This window comes from Odontesthes bonariensis, chromosome 24 (genome assembly GCF_027942865.1).
Source record: "Odontesthes bonariensis isolate fOdoBon6 chromosome 24, fOdoBon6.hap1, whole genome shotgun sequence".
Lineage (NCBI taxonomy): Eukaryota > Metazoa > Chordata > Actinopteri > Atheriniformes > Atherinopsidae > Odontesthes > Odontesthes bonariensis.
In genome coordinates this window covers 16,504,348-16,526,869 of record NC_134529.1, presented here as the reverse complement: position 1 = coordinate 16,526,869, position 22,522 = coordinate 16,504,348, and the positions used below count along the sequence as shown (strand labels likewise).

The 22,522-nt window shown below is 45.6% G+C and overlaps 1 protein-coding gene across 3 annotated transcripts in view; it reads left to right on the top strand.

The window, feature by feature from the left end:
* Window positions 1–22,522, top strand: part of nbas (NBAS subunit of NRZ tethering complex) — a 190,374-nt gene that overhangs the window by 47,680 nt on the left and 120,172 nt on the right. For all 3 annotated transcript variants that reach the window (XM_075458548.1, XM_075458549.1, XM_075458547.1), the window contains exons 24-32: window positions 2,949–3,134; window positions 5,770–5,943; window positions 6,313–6,446; window positions 8,692–8,754; window positions 11,206–11,328; window positions 11,411–11,513; window positions 11,717–11,794; window positions 11,922–12,076; window positions 20,775–20,887. In XM_075458548.1, coding sequence (XP_075314663.1) covers window positions 2,949–3,134; window positions 5,770–5,943; window positions 6,313–6,446; window positions 8,692–8,754; window positions 11,206–11,328; window positions 11,411–11,513; window positions 11,717–11,794; window positions 11,922–12,076; window positions 20,775–20,887 — 1,129 coding nt within the window. The remainder of the gene's footprint in view (window positions 1–2,948; window positions 3,135–5,769; window positions 5,944–6,312; window positions 6,447–8,691; window positions 8,755–11,205; window positions 11,329–11,410; window positions 11,514–11,716; window positions 11,795–11,921; window positions 12,077–20,774; window positions 20,888–22,522) is intronic.

Below are 22,522 nucleotides of genomic sequence, written 5' to 3'. Positions count from 1 at the left end.
TGTGCTTGTGAGAGTGTTTTTAATGCAGGAAAATGCAGCTTGATTAAAAGGAGCCACATCAGAGGAACCTGCAAGTGTTCTAAACCAGTCGCAGAGTTGCTGGAAGCGAGACACTTAAATAGGAGATTGACAACATGACTCAGAGAGAGAGGGAGAGAGACACAAGCTCGAAAAAGCACAGGATGCAAGCACGCCTTCAAAGAAAGAAAAGGAGATGAGTGTTGGGCCAGTGCACCATTCCCTGGTTAGGTTGGTGTAATACAAACACAAAAAGAGGAGAGGCCAGTGTTGAGAGATGTTGAGTTAAATAAAAGTAGGTAATGCACTGGAAATGTCTGTCTGGGTGGAAGAGAATCTCCAGCTATAGGTGGGTGAGGGTGTAGAAATGAAGAATTATAAAAAAAAAAAAAAAAAAGAAGTAGTGGTTCTGTTGGGACCAAAGAGGCCCGAAATGGGAGGGTGACATTGGATGAGCAGACAGGGGAGAGGGGAGTCTGTCATACAGGGAGGACGAGGGGTGGGGGTTCAGATGGAGGACAACTACGGTCAGTGTTGCAGAGTTCCATTAGGAGGTGGGAGGAAAGTGAAGAGAAAAATACGATTAAAAAATTGAACCGAGTTGAAAAGAATACGTGTAAATGATGTCTCAAAGAAGTCTGAGATTGAACCGGCAGCAGAGACAAAGGAGGCTCCAATTGAGTCGGAAAATTACTGTGAAGACTCCAGCCAAATCTGCTGGGTTGATGAGAGGGAGCCGACACACAGAGGGGGAGAGAATGAGAGCAAGGACTTGTTACAGCGCAGACAATGATGAGGAGAGGGGGAGGGAGACAAGTTCATAATTAAAAAGTGTGAGATTTTAACATCTGAATTGTCTTGTAGTTAGCTGGGGAATCTATCTCTGGAGAGCAGGGAGGCGTAAGAGGGAGGCGTGGAGAGGATGGGGAGGATCTTTCCTCACAGTTAAATCAATAGACCTCTCCCTCTTGTTGTATCTAATTGCTCTAGCTCTGAGTCGTGGGGATTTTTTATTTATTTTTTAAAAAAAAATTTTTGTGCATGCATATGCTTGTAATGAGAATACATGCGATTATTTATTCAGTGAGAAATATGTTGAGGTTAGCTGAAGATGAGAAAGTTGCAATATGTTTATGTGCATGTGTATAAGAAAGAGACAGACCCAGAGTACTCCTCTTAAAGGTGGAGAGAAAGCAATCATCACCCAGGCGGCCCAGTGGCATTACTATTGATTGGCCAACTTCCACAGGTGGCTGAGCATCGATTGGCCAAGCGCACTGCCAGCGTATAGGTGGTCCTATATTGATTGGTTGCTCATTTGGATGGAGTTTTATCAATCTAAGCAGCAGGAAATCTAAATCTTCTCTCTTTTTATTGTAGAAAGACTAATGATTGGAAATTAGTCAAGACTGATGGGTATTATTTGGTCTGGGATTGGTTGTGATATTGTTGGGTTATTGCTAGAACACGAACCAAAACTCTTGTAACTAGCCAATGGCACAAAATATATATAGATATAAATATCTATATACATCTTTTGTTTTTATAATGGGTTGGTTGCCTGTTTTAAAAAAAAAAAAAAAAAAAAAAAAAAAAGCTAATGTTTGATACGTGTTTGCATGTTGCTGTAGGTGGCTACGTTTTATTATAGTCCGAATGCTCCAGCAACAGGGACGTTGCTGGTGTAACCGTTCTAACTCAACCACAGAACACCTTTGAATTTTCTCCCTACACTGAGGTTTTGAGGCTTTTTTTGATTTTTTTTTTTTTTTTTTTTTTTTTTTTTCCCCATTAACCTGTAACAGATAACCCAGGTCCTTACTCTTCCTGACAATGGATCATTTTTTGAAACTCCTGGGAATTGGACATGAATAATATTCCGCTCACAGTTTTTAGCAAATAGGTGAAGAATTTTACATGGTGTCCTTTTTGCTCCCTTTCCCTTTTTGTTTGGACTCTGAACAATACTGGTGGTTCATTGCAAGGTAATAAAAACATGACAAAGCTATGCTAATGGGTACAGTTTTTTAATCATTTTGATATTTTTCTCTGCTACATATTTATTATTGTTTTAAACATTGTAACTTCAATAGCGACAAAATGCCTGCAGCACATGTAGATACTGAATATCAATATCCCATAGTTTCTTATCTTTCCCTTTCTTTGCTATCAGACCAAAGTTATGATTACTCACCTTTTTATGGAAAAACAAGGTCAGTGGAGGGAGAGTGTCATCTTCTCCTGTGAAAATGAGACTTCAGATGTATCTGCTCTTAGCTTTTGCTTCCTGGCCTCGTGAAATTACTGACAGCCACTGCAATGAAACATTGTCTGTTCGGAGCTTTGACAGTCGATGAATATGCTGTATTGTCTGCCTTCTGTGGTACCTCCAAAAATAATGATTTTACATTGAAAAGGTTTAATCTCGTCCAAATACATATTATCCCTATATGCATATTGAATTAAAATTCAGGGTGTGTTTTCTTAGATTAGCATCTAATTTGTTGGGCAATAAATATGATTTGTGGAAATGATGCTGCCCGTATTTATCATGAGACTCGTTAACTGTCTCTGCGTAAGTAGTAGCTGTTAGATAACTTGATTAGCTGATTTATTTATTTTCTCTGGCAAGCCTAAACCGAATTGTAAAGGTTTTTCTAATGTTTCATATCACGGTTAATATTTTCTTTTAGTTGCCTTGTCACTATCTAAATAGAAGCATTGATAAACGAAACATTTCAGTTTACAGTAGTTTACTTTTATTCAGCGCTAGTAGTCACCTGAAACTACTCGGCATGCTATTCATTAAAGACTGTGTGATGGAAGGGTGTTGTTATCCAACGTAAATGTCGGCCAGTGACCGGTTCTGCTCCAAACTGTTTTACTCATCACGCATGCTTTTTGTTTGCACCTCTCTCCTGGTCCATCAGGTGGACTGTGCGCTGTCGTTGGTGCGTCTGGGGAAGGAGCGGGAGATCCCAGGCCTGGAGCTCTTGTGTGATAACTTGGTCACCATGGAAACACTCGTCTATGAGACGTCATGTGAATTAAGTGTGACACTAAAAGATTTGCAGCAGCTCGGCGACATTGACAAACTCCGCCTGCTTATGAAAAATGTAAGTGACATTTTCACTGTGGGCCTTTTTTTCCATTACGAACTGTGAAATCAAATGTTGGCTAAAACATTACATTCTTCATGCCATAAAATTAATGAATGATCTCTGATACAGAGCTGTTTGCACTGCGTGGGTGATGATCTCGTTACTGTGACTTTCCCTCTATGCAGGGCTGGAAAATACCCTTGTGATTGTGTCATTATCTACGTTATCCTAGTAGTTTTGCCCAAATCGCTTTGTGAAATAATTAAGTATAAGTCACTTTATTTGACTGCCTTGTTTTGTGCTGCTTTGTATTAAGCATGTGGGGTGTTCACTTTCCGTTCAAATAAGCCACTCAACTTTTCATGCCCCTCCTGCTTAATCGCTGCTTACAATGAATAGAATGGGTGCTGATTGCAACTCAAACAGGCAACAAAACAAAAAGTTGCACAGTTTGAAAACATATTAAATCATGGCTGGGAATTCCTGCAAACTTGCCTTCCAACTTCAGCAGGAGAGCAATGAAAGCTATTATGCTGCAGGTAGTACAGTTGCAAGTCCCCTCGGAGTACATGATGTGAGCTGTCCTCTAAATTGTAGCTAATAACTGCCAGCTTTAGCCTATGAGGACCACTGCCAGTAGGATGTGCCATACAGGCAGGAAGCCAGCAAATGTTGTTGACTGCACTAATACATGCTGTTTGACTGGAACTCCCTTTGGGCACTGTGTGTATGTGTGTGTATGTTTCCTGAACTCGCAAGATTAAATCTCCCCCTCTGCTTGTGTCTGATGTCTTTCTTACTCAGAGACACAGCACCGCATAGAGAAAATGCTTGTGTGTGGGTGTACAACTTTGCATTTAGCATCTGAGTGCATCTTTTTTATTTATTTTTTTTATTTTTATTTTATCCTATTTTTCCTTGAGTCAGGGCCCTGAGTCAGGGCTGTCACAAGGTGGGTCCAAGGCCATGCACAAACTTGACGTGCATCTGTGTAGACCATAGCTTTACCCACAAACTGCAGCAATTATAGTTCAAGTTCAGGTTTAATTGCATAGCCCAATTTCATGCAAATGCAGGTTGAAGTGCTCTGCGACGTTCTAAAAAAGCCCCATTTAAATGGAACAGAAAATTAAAACATCACACTGAAGTAAACTTTGCTCAACGCTGTATACACGCACTCAAATGCAGTCTTGAGATGTTTAAATTAGTGTTGGTCACACAACACTGTCAAGGAGACATCTTATTAGACCTAAATTTATTCAGCAGCATGATATGACCCGACACACCCAGCTAGAGTCGTATAGAACTATGTTATTGCTAGAAGCAAGAAGAACAAAGAGTCCTTCAGCTCATGGTGCCGCCTTGATGTCAACATCATGGTGTCAGTCAAGGACTGCATGAAGAGACGGAAACAGTTGAGACCGCAAAGCCACCGAAGATCGTTTACAGTCTCAAAACAGCCGAAAGGAAAATGATCTTTAGGGCACTTACAAACACCCCATTGGAAAGTATAACATTTCCTAAAAGCTTTTTAAAGCACCAAAGAGCCCTTCTTGAGCTGTGAGATTCCTAAGCCGTTATGCTCGAACCTCACAAAGCAGTACAGTATGGACTTTTAGGAGTCCTCAGGATCTTTATCCTGTTTGCATTTTTACAGATGGTTTCAATAAATTTAAAAGTGCATTGCTCAGAATTTCCAAAACACACAAGGCTTGTTTAGATGTTGACAGCTTTTAATTTTTTTGGTGAGGATGCAGGAAGATGGCCCCCTTCTTGACAGCAACATTTATTTTAATATCGCTGCACGAGTCGAAGAAATCGATCACCAGATTACGAAAACCTTGCTGCCGGGAACTGGTTGTTCCAGGAAAATGTTGTAAAGAAGGAGAAACTTTTCTGTCATGGATGGAGTCTTCGCACAACTATTTAGAGACTAAAGCTGGAATGTTTTTGTGCTGTCTGATGTTTGATGATGACCTAATTGATTTGATAGTGGAGAGAAGGGTTAACATATCAGGAATGTACAATGGTTCTAAACCATGAAAGGCTGGAGTGATGTGATCCCTTTTGCTTTGTGCCAGTTTGAAGTGTATCAGATTCATTCTAAACTAATTTTATTTTTGAGAGGTTTGCCCCACATACAGTGAGGTCCTACAGTCCAACTGAGAAGAGATAACAGCATGGATAACTATTTAGAAGTTCTTGTGGGATAAAAAGGTTTTTAATACGGCTATTTTTTTCTAAGCTGATTTAATAACGGCTCGCCACATAACAAACAAGCGCTAGTTTTTGTTTAATTTAAAGCACTCATCTGCTACTGTTGACATTTATGTTGCCCAGACTGACAAGACAGCACGTCTTTTGTTTTCGGATACACGCAATCCCTGTTTAGCATTCAGCCACTGTATTTTAAGAAAATCGTCAAAAGTGATATAACCCAAAGGGGTCCCCTTAGATCTTTTTATTTTTGCAGTTCAGCAAGAAATGAAAAAGATGAAACCATTTTTTTTTTTCTAGGATTTTGGTCAGTATTTGTCGGAAAAAGTGCATATTGAAAATGTATGGACTGAGAAGCAGCTGGTTCTACGTGGCTCTATGTGAATCATGTTTGACAGTAATCGTCTTTCTATCTGTCTCTTTCTACTTCCAGTCCAGCACAGAGCGCTACGTGAAAGATGCCTTCCAGTGGATGGTGCCATTCCTGCACCGCTGTGAAGGACAGAGAGAGGATGCTGCTAAATCTCTGCTCGCAGAGTACCTGGTCAGCCTGGCCCAGCAAGACCTCACCTTGCCACTCATCATTTTCCAGCACTCCAAACCTGATGCAAGTATCCCAGCACATGCACAAGAGTAGTGGGTGTCACACTTGGGTAATCATAAATGGAGCCAACGGAAAATCCAGTCACACACACACCGTCGTTTTTGTGTGTGGTGTCAGGGCCAGTGTCAGGGCCCTGCGCGGTAAATGTTATATGTATGACGCCATAAGGGCACAGCCAAGGACAGGTCTCTGGGGTATTAGAAAAGATGAATCGCACACACACGCACACACACACGCACACACACACACACACGCTCTAAAGGAAGAAATCCTCCAAGCTAATGCAGTACTTGAGTTTTATATACTGAGTAGCAGCAGTCAGTCGAGTAATGACGCAAATCCACACACTGACTCTTGTGTCATCTTTTCTAGTGCCAGCAGAAGATCATTGGGGACCCTGACCAGCTGATGGAAGTGGCTATGGAGTGCATCTACAGCTGCGAGAGAGACGACCAGCTCAGCCTCTGTTATGACATCCTGGAGTGTCTGCCTCAGAGGGGCTTCGGGTCAGAGACACACACACGCACCCAAGCATGATTGTACAGGGCTGACAAAGTCAAATGGGCATATATCATCTTTTCTGCAAATGACGACACTGATTTACAGTTAGATTATGTAAACTGTGATATCAGGGTGGTAAAGCAGTCCCCCACTGCCTGGCCCACAAAAATACATAAATCCCAATCCGACCACCTCATTCCTTTCCCTCCAGCCTCCCAACTCTCTTTGGATCTGTAAATAAACCTAATTACCACCTCTGTTTCTGTTTCCCTGCCTTTGCACCTTTATTTTCCCCTCCTTTTCTCCCGAATGCTTAACTTGTTCTCTGAAGAGCTGTCAGCTAGCCATGCTACAGTCCTTGCAGTATTTTATATGCATAACTATTGGTCTCTCTTCCTTAACACATTTAAATGCATATGGCAAGGGGACCTTTTCCTTAAATTCCCAGCTCACTCAGAATGGGTATGTAGTGCAATTAAGCGAGGGTCCATGTTAAAAGATGTAGGGCTGGGGAAAATTTATTTTGTAAATAATTATGATTACAATGAATTGAATTCCAATTGGCTTGAATTGGACTATACTATTTAAGTGCCCTGAGACAACATTTGTTGTATTTGGCGCTATATAAATAAAACTGAATTGAATTGATTTAAAAAAAAAAAAAAAAAAAAAAAAAAGAGACAAAGGATAATCATTGATAAAGCTGTCCTGTAGAGTGTCGGAATAGCTTGAATTAATTAGAATTACTCATATTTAGATTGTAAAATGAACTTATTCAAGTCTAAGAAAAGCCGTTTTCTTCTTTTCAAATGGCTGCATGAAGCAGTCGTGACTTTTGAAAATTGTATCTTTTGCCCCTTTTCATCTGGCTCATTTTAGTTGCACTGTGTTGCACCCTGCTGTGGTTGTATGCCTTTCTGCCACACACTCGCAGTGGGGGATAACTGCAATAAAGCAAGATATTATGGAATTGGTGGGGAACAACCAGGGCGTATTGTTGTTCTAAACTGAACAAGTCGACTGCAGGTGTCCTTTTTTTTGCGTCTAAGGCAGTGACAGCTGTGGCCGGAGGCATTGTCTTAGATTTCTCTTTCAGAATTTCATGGACAAGGGATCCCAAGAAAGCCTCGAGGGGGGATTTTCTTCAAAATTGTCACAAATGTCCACTTTAACTCAAGGAAGGCGTTAGAATTTGGAGGGCAACATCCTCACAAAACATTATTATTACAAAGGTTTTACACAAATGTCTTAATAGATGGATATAGAAATGATTTAGATGTATATTTGGAGCATCATCAGCTGTCCCTAGAAGTTTGTCACCGTTACTAACGGCAATGAAAAATGACATTTATTTATTTCAATGGCATAATTTTAAGATTGCTTTAAAAAAAAAAAAAATGGCCCTCTGTTGGCTCTGATTCAGCCGGCCAAAAAAGGGGAAAAAAGGAGGAACTCAACCCACGGCAAAGTATAAATGATGCCCCAGGTTTACACCGAGGACACCAGCCTAAGTAAAGGAGCGTAAACTGCACCAGATATGCATAATTCAGGCCACCACATGTGATCCAGAGTCTGTTCAAAGGTTTTTTTTTTTTTGCTCGTTGATTTGTATTAAACATCCATACATGATTCCTTCTAAGATGATACAGTACTACATTTTAATTTTAAATAATGTAATGGTGCCTCCACCTCCAGAAAGGATGAAATGCAGAAATGAACAAGGTATTAGAGGGTGAGTCGGGGAGAGAAATGGAATGAGGATTTTAAAAGGAATGCTACAATCGAAGCTGAGGAGAAGGAAACGAAGAGGGGGATTGAAAGGTCAAGGTTTAGTTTGTCCGTGGTTAAAAAGATAAAATAAAAATAACAATGAAAAAAAAAAAAACAGCCCACTCCTTGACACACTCATGCACACAAACAGGATTATTTCCTCTTGGTCAGTCCTCTTGTGAGGACAGGCCAGTCTGACCCAGAAGGCTTTGCCTTAAGGCAAAGCAACATGAGGTTTTATTTTTAGAGGTGAATGGGTACAAGCTCACAGTGGTAGGCCACACACACACACACACCCACCCTACCACAGTATATACCGTACCAGCCTTGACACACACACACACACACACACACACACACAGGTATACACTTAGAGAGAGTGTATCCCATAATTATGCAAGCTATTTCCTATTTTATGTTGCACTTTGTTTACTTTTAAGTACTTTTTCTGAGTTTAGGCGTGTTTTTGTTATTTTACAGACCAGAGACGGGGATCACTGCATCGCTCCATGACCGGGTGGACAAACTCGAGAAGCACCTCAGGTATAGTGCAGCAACATTTGCCAATAATCTTTCACTTATGACTCCCTTCTGCACTTTCCCACCCCCCTGATCAGCAGGGACCTACAGGTTCAATCTGAACAGGAGCTACTTCCAGTCTTTAAAAACTGATGATTTGCTACTAACTCCTTTTTTCTAATGGCTTGAATTTAATCTCTTTGGGCTTGAAGCGGTTGAACAAAACAAAGATTCACTTTGGCTCTTCTCCCCCACATCTTTGCTGTCGCTGTTTACAGGACATTTTAAAGTGTTGACGAAAGCAGATCCTCAGTTTTTGTGATTAGTGGCGCATTGCTTGGGAAATCTTATTACGTTCTTCCCCATTATGGACTTGATGGAGAACACAGAGAAGATGAAGAGACAAGCATGCACAGTCAACGCCATCACTTACTCAATATCAAAGGACTTTAGTCTATCCCAAGAGGTTTAAAGAGCCTCAGGCATTATCTCTGTTGCAGGATCTTTTTTTTCCTTTCTCCATCCTTCTCCTCGGGATGAACTTCTATACACAGCAGTGCTGATGAGGAGGAGGTACAGAGAATAAGGATAAAGGCAGGGGGAGGACAGGAGCCTGAAGGGAATAGGAGAAGAGATGATGATGATGCTGATGCTGAGGAGGAAGCAGCAAAGGGAAAGCCAGTGTTAGGGTTCAGTTTATACTTTACACATATTTACATGTAGGCGCACACACCCATCCACAAACACACCTTGGGGAGCTTGGAAAATATGTTCAAATGCATACCACACTGAGGCAGCATGACTCTCACACACACTCAGATGAATCGGGCAGCAAATGCAAAGTGTCTGCTCTCCGAGCACCTCCAGAGTTTAAGCTGTTTTCAGCTGCCACTCGCTGCCACGTTAATGTATGCGCAGGAAAAATGCAGACACTCCCACACACACAAACTCAATCAGACATGCACACACACGGTTGTAAATTTCAGAGCTTGTTGCCGGTCTCGCCCTTGCACACATAAAGTATAGGCACAAGCACACGCATATACACAAGCACCTGTTTACTATGGTAATGAGTTGCAGCCGAGACTGAACATCTGTAGCAGCACGACCCTGTTGAGACGGGGGGTGCCATGATAATCCCTCACCAGCACCAGCTCTCTCTCCCATGGTCACGAAACACAGTTTGCATTCACACGCTCTTGGATGCACGCGAACACACACTTACAAATAGGTGTTGTCTTTTTTTGACGTGCAGTTTATCATATGGCTCTCATGTTTTGCACTGCGCTTTCTCCATCTGCACTGTGTCTTGCAAATGACTCCTGGCTGCCAAAATAACGAACAGCTTAGAACTCACCCACTTCTGTCTTTCTCCTGTGGATTGTTCTGATTTTAGTTTGCCATGTTCCTTCTTCCTCTATTTTGGCATTTCCAACTGTGATACTTACTGATTTATCTCCGTTTTTTTGGGGGGAGGGGTTCTAACGACAATAAATAATGTAACCCTAATAAAAAATCTTTCATTTTAAAATAATACCTGAGAATATATTTGTTTCTACACAGACTGAATAAGATGGATGAATATAGCCTCTGCGGTGTCATTCCTTGGTTTGGCAAAGTTGCGCGCAATGCGACGTAGGCTGTGCTGCCAGCTGCTGACAGCTCCACACCGCTTTACTTGCTCACTCCAAACCAGTTTTTTGAGACAAGCCTGATGCATATTTTCCGGGAAATGACATAACTAAAGTTTGGCAGCCTTTTTCTTATCGATCTCATTACAATGTAGTTTTTTTTTTTTTTTTTTCAACTGCAGTTAGACGTTAGAAAAAAAAAAAATGCAAGTTGAGTGCTGTTCAGCATGGGCTTCATGTTTTAGACCTGAAGGCAACAACCTTATTATTCTACAACACCCATCGTGTTTCTGCTCTGAAGTTTTATTTAGCGGCATCCATGGCAGTCACCGTCTTGCGCAAGACAAAATAACTATAAGATAATCAAAATGTGGGAGCAAGAGAGTGAAAACTTTTATGGCAGTTATTATGGATTCTTAGGCATTTTAGATTTTTCATTAAGGTAGATTATTGCCACTAATCGAATTCCTGTGAAGCACTCAACAGCATTCCTTCGGCATTCAGTTGTAAAATATCCTAAGGGTTTTGTGGATGGTAACTACAAATTTCAACTAATTGCAATGAGCAATTGGTGCAGGAAGGATTTGGTGCCTAACTTAGACAGTTTCTAACTAAAAAGGTAAAAAGGAGGTGGAGTTATAGGATTTTGCAAGGCCCTACGACCAGAGAAAGAATTTTCTAATTCTATTTTTTTCAAGAATATTCATGGGTGTAAGGCAACTGAGAGGACAAGGAGGTAAGTTAATAACACACACGTGTATATCTTCCATCTAAGGTGATGTGAATATATTGGTTACTTTGTGTCTATTCATCGTATATGTGTATCTGTGCTTATACTCGATAGTGTGGTGGAGGTTCTAGAGAAACACAGCCTCCAGAAGCCCATTTCATTCGTAAAGAACAGCCAGAACAGCGAAGAGGAGGCCCACCAGCTAATGATCAAACTGTGCCGTCACACTGGCCGCAAGTAAGGAGCACATTTGTGAACATACGGCCGACAAATGTCTGTCAGGATCTCATGAGCTTGTTGAACATTTGTGTGTGATCAGAATCCCTCCAGTAAGCGAGATGGTGTGGCGAGGTCTTTTGCAGGACTTGCTTGATATGCAGCAGAACGTTTATACTTGTCTAAAACCAGAGACATGTCATCAGGTATCACAACACAACTCCGAACCCACACCATTTGAATATTTGGACTGAACTGATAATGTTTCTGTATTTACTGTTTGCTCCTATAATGTCCCCCTGATGCATAATTCTCACATAGGACACCGTTTCCACCCCTAAAAACTTGGATTTGGAGTTAAGATATTGCATAATGCACCTTATCTAATTTTATTTCCTGACTGCTGCAGGTTTTTGTTGAGTCCCTGCTGTGCTCCAGCCGTGTGGAGAACATACGCCTGGCAGGGCAGCTCATGCATTGCTCCAAGGTATATTGAATAAGACTCTCTCCTTCACAGTCTCACTCGCACTGCCCGCCAGGTTCTCCAAACATGAAACCACTCATGATTCATTTTTCTTTCTTATTGATCTCTACATTTGTATCAATGTTTCCAGGTCAGTCAGGATGTTCCTGTCAGCTTGTCTTTCCGGGGAAAAAGTTATGCTCGGAGGGTGGGCTATGACAAGAGCGTGGAATTGGTTTTGGCTGCCGCCAGAGAATACTTCAACTCCTCCACGGCTCTAACGGACCCCTGCATGGGCCTGGCAAGGTGAGCAGGGAAATGAGGCGTATATCCATACATGAAGGGATCTTTTTGAATATTTCAAAGCTTATTGCTGATGCTCACTTCTATATAGGTCTCATTCTTATTTGAAGTCTAATTTCATAAGTCATAACTCAGAGGAAAGATGAGCGTTGGACATGACATTCAAGTAAAATGATGGTAAAAAGCCTTCCGTGTCCAAGTGTTTACACGCTTTCTCAAACGGTGTTTGTGCGATGTTTGATGAACATTTTGTCTCTGTGTGGATACGTGCATGTTTTTGCACTTATGAGACTGACCACCAACAACATAAAGGTGACTGCTTTCATTTCATCCTCTGTTGTACATCACATGAAGTCTCTTGTGAGGGAAGTGGATGTCTAACCTTACTGTCTGCTCCTAGAGGGGAAGTGGGACAGTAATTGGGTCATCATTCATTTATAGTAACTAATACAAAAAGACCCCCCTCTCCTGGACAACATCATCCATTGTAATGCTCCCTCTGTGTGCGTTTGTGTGCGCGCATTTGTTGTGTATGAATAAAGGCAGAGAGTGGCGTCTGAACATCTGCCAATTACTTTAAAATTAATAGTCCATACAGACCGACTGCCTGTGTCCTTTAGATCAAAGTAACTGCTCCACTGATGCACATTTTGTCCTGTGTACCAAATTCCCAAGACACACACACTTGGACGGATACAAAAACTGCACCTTCCTGTGTCCTAAATAGCTGTGGTCAGTGGCAAGCCTTTACTGAAGGACAAAGAGGGTCCGCTTAGAATAACATGGGGGGTCCCAGCCTACAGGTACGGATGTAGTCTTTGGCCTTTAAGACCTCAGATGGCACTGCAGTAGAAACTCATGCCACCATGATCAATACGGTCACACGGGCTGCCTTGGAAGGCCATTTTCTCTCCAAGTCCACCTTTTGCATCCTGGTATGTAAAGTGAAACTGTATAAACCAAGCAGGAAGCCTCATCGCCTCCGTGAAGACATGCAGTGGAGTTCTTTGGTCACAAGCTCCTCTCAGATGCACAGAAAGACATTGAGCAAGTGTTTTTTGGTCAGATGGTCACATGTTTCGTCTATTTTTGAGGGACAGAAAACCCTCGCAGAGATCTTGTTCGACATGCCAAAGATGGGAAAGACTATTCACACCGTTGTCAGCGAATGTTGCAAAAGCCAGCATTTGTTTTGCTACTGGGTTGCATCAGCGTCCATGACATGGATGACTGGCAAATATGTGATGCAAAGGCCTTTTTTCGAATATATGAGAGACATACTGTATGCTCCAGTCAAGGCAACGTCCTTTCTCAGGAATTCTTGGGTTGTTTTAGCAGGGCAATGCAAGACCTTATTTGTCAACCACTTGCAGAAGTGTGACATCATAGGCACAGGGTGTGTATGCTTGACTGGTCAGTCTGGTGTCCAGATCTGTGTGCAATTTTTTACTTTAAGTTTGTTTTTATGTTCTTTTAAACTTTTTTAAACATGCTGTCTGTTATGTTGGAGGCAGAAAAAACTTTTCGGCAGCCAGTAGAACTTTGTCAGAAAAGGATGTCTTTTGAGAAAACTCACTCCAAAAGGGTTTTCCCTGGGAAGGATAGCTTGTGCTAAAATGTGACGGAAACGAAGAAAATGAAAGAACGATGATTCAGTCAGTAAACTGCTGTTTATTTTTGTTGTGCAGTTACGCACCTTGGTTCAGTCAATGGAAAGTCAAGGTGTCTGCCTCTGACTTTCATTGATAACCACTAAGCAAATGTTAACTTGTGTCTTTTCTAATGCTAACTCCACTCAAACACACACACACACACTCATCTGCAGATACTTCACAGCACGAGTACATAATCAGCGCGTCCTCTTGTGCCTCTCATCTGCCCATCCACAGTCCTTTCCTCTGCTCTCATCCCCATCAGGATCAGTCTGTTGTTTCCTGGCAAGAACACCAGCCCTGCTCAAAAAGAAGGGGAAGCTGTGTGGGTTGTTCTGCAGCGTGCGGTTTCGACTAAACACCCGAGTCACACGTTTTTTTTTAATTAATTAATTTATTTTTAAGATGTTTGCTGTGGATTTGTGTCATTGTGCTGACTGAGATTATGTGACTCTGCTCCAGTGTGAAAGTGTGTTAAAGAGAACCGCAGGCCTGTTTGTGGGATTGTTTTTTGTTGAACGTACATACCAAGGACGAGTCCAAACCTCTTCACTCAGCTCAAGTGTCAGATCTCTTCTCTAAGCTGTTGTTTTAACTGGGATTTATGTAAATGCTAATGAGTTGTGCTCTAAATGTTTTTTTCTTTTTGCCTGTGTTCCCAACATTTATGGGTTTCGCCTTGCTGCATTTGTGCGTGTGTGTGTGTGTGTGTATCCCTACCTTGTTTTTAAAGAGGCACACTCACTTATGTAGCATATTCTAAGTGAGGGGCTGCATAATCCTATTAAGGGTAATGAGTGTGGATTGTATTGCAAGAGAAAACTTTAGGTTATTTACATAACCCCGGTTCTCTGAGTAATATGAGTGAGATGTCTCACTATGGGATGCACGCCCCCGCTGCAGACCTCAGAAGCATCAATCTCATTACGCCAATCCTGATTGGCTGGTGAAACGTGTCCGTCCGCACCAGGTAGTCCCACCTACCTTAAATACCTCCTGCGGACGGCACCACGTCATTCAAGATAAGCACCTCTTCTCACTCGCCCAAGCAAGAAGGGTTGTCTGGTGAGACATCTCACTCATATTACTCAGAGAACCGGGGTTATGTAAATAACCTAAAGTTCTCTTTCATAATATTTCGCTCGATGTCTCACTATGGGATATGGTTGCTCCCGTATTGCCAGACAAGCTTATCCAGCGTCCACCAACCCATAGGGATAAGTACACTGTTCCAATCAGGACAGCAAAACCGCTCTAGCCACGCACGGAGCGGAGACGTCCAGCATATAGAAACGGACAAAAGTGAGAGGCGAGGACCAACTCGCTGCAGCACAAACGTCCTGAACAGTGACTCCCCTGAATAAGGCCCAGGATGCGGCCAAGCCCCGAGTCGAGTGCGCTCGCAGGCCCACAGGTGGCTGCAAACCCTGACTCGTATAAGCCAAAGCAATCGCCTCCACCACCCAGTGGGATAGACGCTGCTTTGTGACAAGTTTCCCCTTATGAGGGTTAGCCCAGGAGACGAACAGCTGATCGCTCCTCCTGAAACCCCTCGTCCTGTCCATATAAGTGCTCACTGCACGGACTGGACATAACGCATGCGACATCTGCTCACCTGGTGAGGCAGCAAAAGCCACAAGGTCAATAGGAGAACATGAGCCCACCACCTTAGGCACAAAGGCCGGGTTGGGCTTCAAAATCATCCTCACATCCCCCGGAAAGAGCTGAGCGCATGAGGGATGCACTGAGAGCGCATGGATGTCACTGACCCGTTTAGCCGAAGCCAAAGCCAGCAACAACACTGTCTTGAGAGACACGTGTTTCAAGTCTGCCCCCTCCAGTGGTTCAAAGGGAGGGCCCTTAAGCCCTTTCAGGACCACGGCCAGATCCCATGGTGGTACCAGCGGTCTGGACACGGGGAGAAGCCTGCGCGCTCCCTTCATAAAGCAGCAAACCAGCGGGTGCTGGCTCGCTGTTAGCTTCCCGAAACCCACGTGACAGGCGGCGATAGCCGCCAAGTACACTTTAACCGTGGAGAAAGCTTTTCCTTTGTCAATCAGGTCCTGCAAGAATGACAATATCACTCCTACTGGACACTGAAAAGGAATGTGGCCATTTCTGTGACACCACCCCTCAAACACTCTCCACTTACAGTCATACAGAGACCTAGTGGAGGAGGCTCGAGCGTTTTGTATAGTGGAAATCACCCGCTGTGAAAGACCCACAGCTGACAGATTTAGCCACTCAGGGGCCAGGCCCACAGTGCCAGGCGCTCTGGGTGCGGGTGGAAGACCGCTCCCCCCCCCTGTGATAGCAGGTCCCTGCGAAGCGGGAGCTGCCAGGGCTGAGCGCACATCAGCTGATATATCTCCGTTAACCAATGCATCGCAGGCCAATGCGGAGCTATCAAAATCAGTGCGTGGCCGTGCTCCCTCACTCTGGACAGAGTGGGGGGTATCAAGGCCAGGGGGGGGAATGCGTAAAGACGCTCGCGCGGCCAGGCGTGCGCTAGTGCGTCTACGCCGAGGGGAGCATCCATGCTGCGGAGAGAGTAAAACAGCGCGCACTGCGTGTTGTCTCTCGATGCGAACAGATCCACCACGGCCCGGCCGAAACGTGCCCATATCTGTTCCACAATCTCCGGGTGCAGAGTCCACTCCCCGTATACCGGCGCGCCCCTGGACAACAGGTCCGCACCCGTGTTCAGGACTCCCGGGACGTGCGTCGCTCTCAGGGAGAGGAGACGACCACAGCTCCACAGGATCAGTCTGCGTGCCAGCATATGCAACTGACGGGAGCGTAATCCCCCCTGACGGTTGATATACGCCACCGTAGTCGTATTGTCCGTCCTCACCAGGACATGGTGACCCATGAGAGACGGAAGGAAATGTTTCAGGGAGAGGAACACCGCTGAAAGTTCCAGAAAATTTATGTGAGAGCGCTGGAGATCCACACTCCAGCGGCCCCTCACAGACCGGCCCTCGTGAATTCCGCCCCAACCTGTCAGGCTGGCGTCCGTAGTGACCACTTTCCTGGACAGGACGGAACCCATGGGCACCCCGTGGGTCAGAAAGGACGGGACCCGCCAGTGGCGCAGTGCCCTGGCACACCCCGGTGTGACCAGCACTCTCCGTGCGCCATGACGCACGGGATCCAGCCCGCATGAGGCCACCCAGAGCTGGAATTCCCTCATGTGGAGCCGGCCAAGATGGACTACGAGTATGGCAGACGCCATCAGCCCGAGTAACTGCAGACATAATCTGAACTGAACAGATTTGCCTGGACGGAAGAGCGCGAGACATGCCCTGAAAGCTTTCACTCGGTCCCCCGAGAGACGCGCTGTGAAAGTCACCGAGTCCAGGGATAATCCCAGAAAGATTATGCCCTGTGCCGGGGACAGCATGCTCTTTTCCGCGTTTATCACGAAACCCAGATCGGATAGGTGTCGTATGAGAATACGCGTGTGCGCCCTGGCCTCCTGCTCCGATTGTGCCAACAGCAGCCAATCGTCCAGATATGTGGCCAAGCGGATGCCCTGCCGTCTCAGCGGGGCTATTGCCGCTTCCGTGCACCGCACAAACACCCTCGGGCTTAAGGACAGACCGAAAGGGAGCACGCGGTACTCGTAACAGATCCCCTGGAAAGCAAATCTCAGATACTTTCTGTGGGGAGGATATATCGGGATGTGGAAATACGCGTCTTTCAGATCGACAGAAGTGAACCAGTCGTTCTGTCTCACAAGACGCAGCAGGGATGCGTGTGTTAGCATCCTGAACTTGTATTTCCTGAGATATTTGTTCAGAGCACGTAGATCCAGGATAGGGCGAATTCCGCTCCCCCCCCGTTTGGGGACCAGAAAATACCTGGAGTAAAAACCGCTCTGACACTGTGCGGGAGGTACGACACAGATTGCTCCTTTGTTTAACAGTGAGAGGATTTCCTCCTGTAAAACACGAGCTGACTCTCCCTGAGCCTGGGAGTATATTATACCGGCGAATCGCGGGGGAACAGCGGCGAACTGCAGCCTGTAGCCCCTCGAGATCGTCTTTACCACCCAGGGTGAGGCTGCGAGAGCGGCCCATCGCTCCCATCTGGGGGAGAGAGTGGACACACACCGCAGCCCCTCCGCCGTGAGAGGCCCCAGCCGCTGTGCCGGCGGAGCTGCAGCCGGGACCGAGGGCTTCCTGGGCCAGCCGGCCCGAGCGGGCGGGGGGCCCGGGGCGAGCTGGGGTTTCGTCTGTTTGGGCGTTTTAAACTGCGAAACCTGGGAAGCGGCCTGTGCGAAGCCTTTACGCTGCACAGTCGGAGAGGGAGCCGGGGACTTTCGAGGGAGGCAGAGCCGGAGAGCTTCATCCTCCTTCTTTTTGGCTTCACACCGCCGTTGCATCGAGTCCAACGCGGAGCCGAAAATCCCCTCCGGGACAATGGGCATGTCCAGGACGTCCTCCTTCTCTCTGTCCGACAGGTTGGCGAGGTTGAGCCACCTCGCTCGTTCCTGCAGAACCATCGTCCCCAGCGCTTTTCCCGTGGCCCGGACCGCGCAGCGTTGGACACGGAGACACAGGTCGGTGATGACCGGTATCTCCTCCCACGTAGCTGGGTCCTGAGTTTGCCCAAAATCCTCACACAACTCAGCCTGGTAAGCCGTGAGCAGGGAGAGGACATTGAGCGCTCTGGCCGAAAGCGCCACCGCCTTGTAAGCCTTTTCAGTCAGGGCTGACTGAAAACGGTCGGACTTGGACGGCAGACTGGGGCTCCGGGAGGACACCGCTGACAGCCGGGGGTGAAGGTGGGCTGCAACGAGTGGCTCCATCGGAGGCATGCGGAGCAGACCCAGGCTCTCCATCGCCTCACAGTCGAGGGACGAGGCCCCGGGAATCGGGCTCCTGCTGCTGTATGGGCGGTCTCTCCATGAGCGCGCCACCTCATCCAGCAGCTCTGGGAAGACGGGGAGAAGTTGCTTCGTCGCGCTCTTGGCCAAGGGCAATTTCTTCCCCTCGTAGCGGGATCTGGAGGTCTCAGCTACGACAGCAGGCCAGGGGATGCAAAGCCGGGCAGCAGCGCGTTTGCACACGTCGAGCATGTCCGAGCTGGCGAGGGGAGAAGCTGGTGTGCTGCTCTCATCTCCATCCCGAGAGGCGACGGAGGCCGTGGGCTGCGCAGCCCGGGCCGGAGTGATGAAGATGTCTTCCTCGTCTTCATCCTCTGATATGAGGAGGTCCGAGGCGGCATCTTCATCGTCCCCATAGTCCAACAATAGGACGTCTTCCTCCTGCGGGGGATCCGCGGCTAGGTCGAGCTGGGAGCCCCAGCTGGCGCTAGCCTCCGGTACCGCCACCGCAACAACCCCTCTCTCCTCTCCACCCTCGACGGCGGCGCCGTCGGAAGGGAGATAGGGGTCATGTCCAGACAAGCTAGCTTGGCGGGCTAGCCGTCTGCGGAGACTCTTGATGGTGAACACCGCACAGTGTTGACACGAGCCGGGGACGTCGATAGCCAGCCGGGCGTGTTGCAGCCCCAGGCAGCTCGAGCAGACCTGGTGTGGATCTTTACTCGATATCTTGTTCCCACAGCGACAGGGACGGGCCCCGGAGTCTCCGTGCCCTCTGGTGTGAGGGGTTTTGTCCTCCATTCCTCGCGAGCTGGTGTGCAGGCAGGGAGTTGAGGCAGTTAACTGGTGTGCTAACTGTGAAGCCGAGAGGATAGCTGGTGTGCTAACGCTCGGGACTCGAACAGCCGTGGTGAGGCGCCGAGGACAGTGCTGGCCAAGCCGTGGAGAGGCGAGGAAAGCACTGAGTTCGATCTGGTGTGACCGACGAAGCAAAATGTATCCAAGGCTAGGTAGCGCCCGGCGACAGAAGCTGAGTAAGATCCGTCTGCGGACAGTTAAGCTAGCTAGCCAGAGGACGCGAGATATGCTCCGAGTGAGAAGAGGTGTTTGAATGACGTGGTGCCGTCCGCAGGAGGTATTTAAGGTAGGTGGGACTACCTGGTGCGGACGGACACGTTTCACCAGCCAATCAGGATTGGCGTAATGAGATTGATGCTTCTGAGGTCTGCAGCGGGGGCGTGCATCCCATAGTGAGACATCGAGCGAAATATTATGAAAGAGAACTCCCTGTTTGTAGATCCCTTCAAATTAGTCTAGACTTTGTAAATAAATCCATTTCAGAAACCTTGTCACATTTCCAAGCGCACTGTTAAAACTTAGCAAACTTTAGGCTTAATAGTCTTAAACGCGTACCTAAATCCATTAAATCCATTAAGTCCCCCTCTCCCACTCAATTTGTCAGGCAATCAAATCTATAGTCTTTTTCTGCAGTAGTGTTTGAGTAAATGTAAAGACAGTAACTATTTCACTTTTAATGCACCATGAATGTATAGTTCTCAAGACTTAAGTTAAGTGACTTTATTTATACCCGAAGGTAGATTTGGTCCTCCGCTTTTAACCCATCCATGTTGGCACCTGTTGACACACACGCACAGGGTCACACACTCAGAGACAGATGCCAACCTGGAGCGGTGGGCAGCCATGAAAGCACCCGGGGAGCATGGGGGTACGGTGCCCGGTTATTGGACGACCGACCACTGAGCCACAGCTGACTTGATCTCAAGGTGATCCCTATGTCACCAGGACAAAGCCTCTTCTCTCTAAAAAGAACATGAACGCTCAGCTTTGCAAATTTGCCTCTGAACAAACCACAAATATCTGGATCAGTGTCCTTTTGACAGATGTTTGGTCACAAAGCACAGCACCACGCTTGATGAAAACCAAACGCAGCAAATCAGCACAAACACTTCTTCTGCATTTTGGCTTAGTTTTTGATAAATAGATGGCACAGTGTAATGTGTGATGAATGGATGTTCATCTGAGGCTGGAATTACATTATTTTGTTATGATGACCTGATTATGATGATTATTATTGTTATTAATATTGTAGTTTCACATAAGACCTTAAAATGGAATAAGGGTATACTTTGTGTTTCACGTGAGTCCTGCTGACTGTTGCACATCTTTTTCTATCTTAACTGTTTGTTGTCTTTGTCAGGGCGTGTCTTCAGCTCATTACAGACTGTCCTCCGGCCATTCAAGAGGAACTGGACCTCATCAGTGCACTCAGCCAGCTGGAAGACTTCAGTGTTCGTATCCTGCCGCTTCAAGGTACCACATGATAGGCACATCATGTAGGAGTCATTCGTTCAAATGCATTTAAAGCCCTGCAATATGTACATGTTGTATGGATGCAACATGTATATCTTGCAAGGAGGCACATAAACCATCCAGTCTGCCTTTCTCCCTGCAGTTAATTTCCATCTGTTACTCCCTCTTGCCATTATATCTAAATATATGGTTATTTATGGAGCAACTGTTGAGCAAACAACATCTGCTTGATGACCTAATTAGGATTGAAGTGTTAGGTCTACACATGTCCCAAACACACACACTCACACCTGCATACACACACTCTCACATTTAGAATTTTCTACTCCAGCTGAACTCGATCGATCTGTATTCATCTCCATGCTCTTTCTTTCGTACCTCCTCTGGTCCCACGCGGTATCCTACCACAGTGGTTTCCTGCCATTCCTCTCTGTTAAAGGAAACAGTGGGGCCAGAATGAACCAGCACAGCTCATCACTGCCTGACCTCTGTGCTGAGGTGCCATTTCCCCATATGACCTCGGCCCCCGCAACGTCTGGTCTTCACAGTCTTCATCAAAGTGAACTGCCCGCACAAAACTACTGTCGCAGAGAGAGCCGTAACCCGCCATTTCTCACTCCCATCCCACTCCTTTTTAGCCTGCTCTTTCTCCTCACCTCTTCCACTTAGACTGAAAACAGAATAAAGCCTTTGAAGAAATTGAAAAGGGGAAGAAAACCTTGTGAAAATAAATGAAACAGTTGTAGGGAAGAGGGAACTGAAATGACTGTTTTTTTTTTTCTGTGACATATGGGTCAGTGATTACTGTCTAACGTCTACTTTTAGTGTTAAAGGCAAGTCCTGCTCCACAGTTCTGCATTCCTCATGATGCACTTGTACCATTTATTTGTACTGACTCAAGGACATGCAGGTACTTTACTCTCGCAAAAAAAGAAAAAAAGCACATTATGTTCCTTACGAAGTAAAAGCTATTCCCCCGTACATTACCGCTCACAGAAAAACACACACAAGTATGAAGCAGGAGCATTTGAACACAAGTAATCCATCTTAGGCTGTTTCTCATAGCCTTCCCACACAGCCTTAGGCGACGCTTCATACACATCACCCTCTGCAGAATTCCCTCCAGGCCTCGCCCAAAGGGATGCTAAGTCTTAAAGGTCTTCAGGGGAGTTTCAGAGATTTCACTGAGGCCTACCATGACTCTAAACATGCCATTTCTCAAGTTTCAGTTCTCAAGCCTGGAGAAAAAAAAATTCAAGAGTATCTGCGTCTTGAACTAGAATAAACTTTGAATCATGCCTGAGAGTAAAATAAAAAAATCTTTGCTATCCTATGAATTAGAAAAGCTGATATGTCACCTGATTGATCAGTATATCAGGGTTGGTGTTACCCTGGTGGAGTTTATGATTATATTGTTTTGTAGGAATAAATATGCAGAGTCTTATTTGAACTGTGGAACGGCAGAAAAGGTTTACAGATGAACCCGGCACTCATTGCTGACAATTAGAAAGTATTGATTGAACAATTTGTCATATATCCTAACATTTGTTGGCGGGTTGTCCTCTATGGACAGATGGATCTGTGCACCTCCTGTGATTCATGCCTCTGCGCCTCGGCAGCTGCAAATTCCCTGAC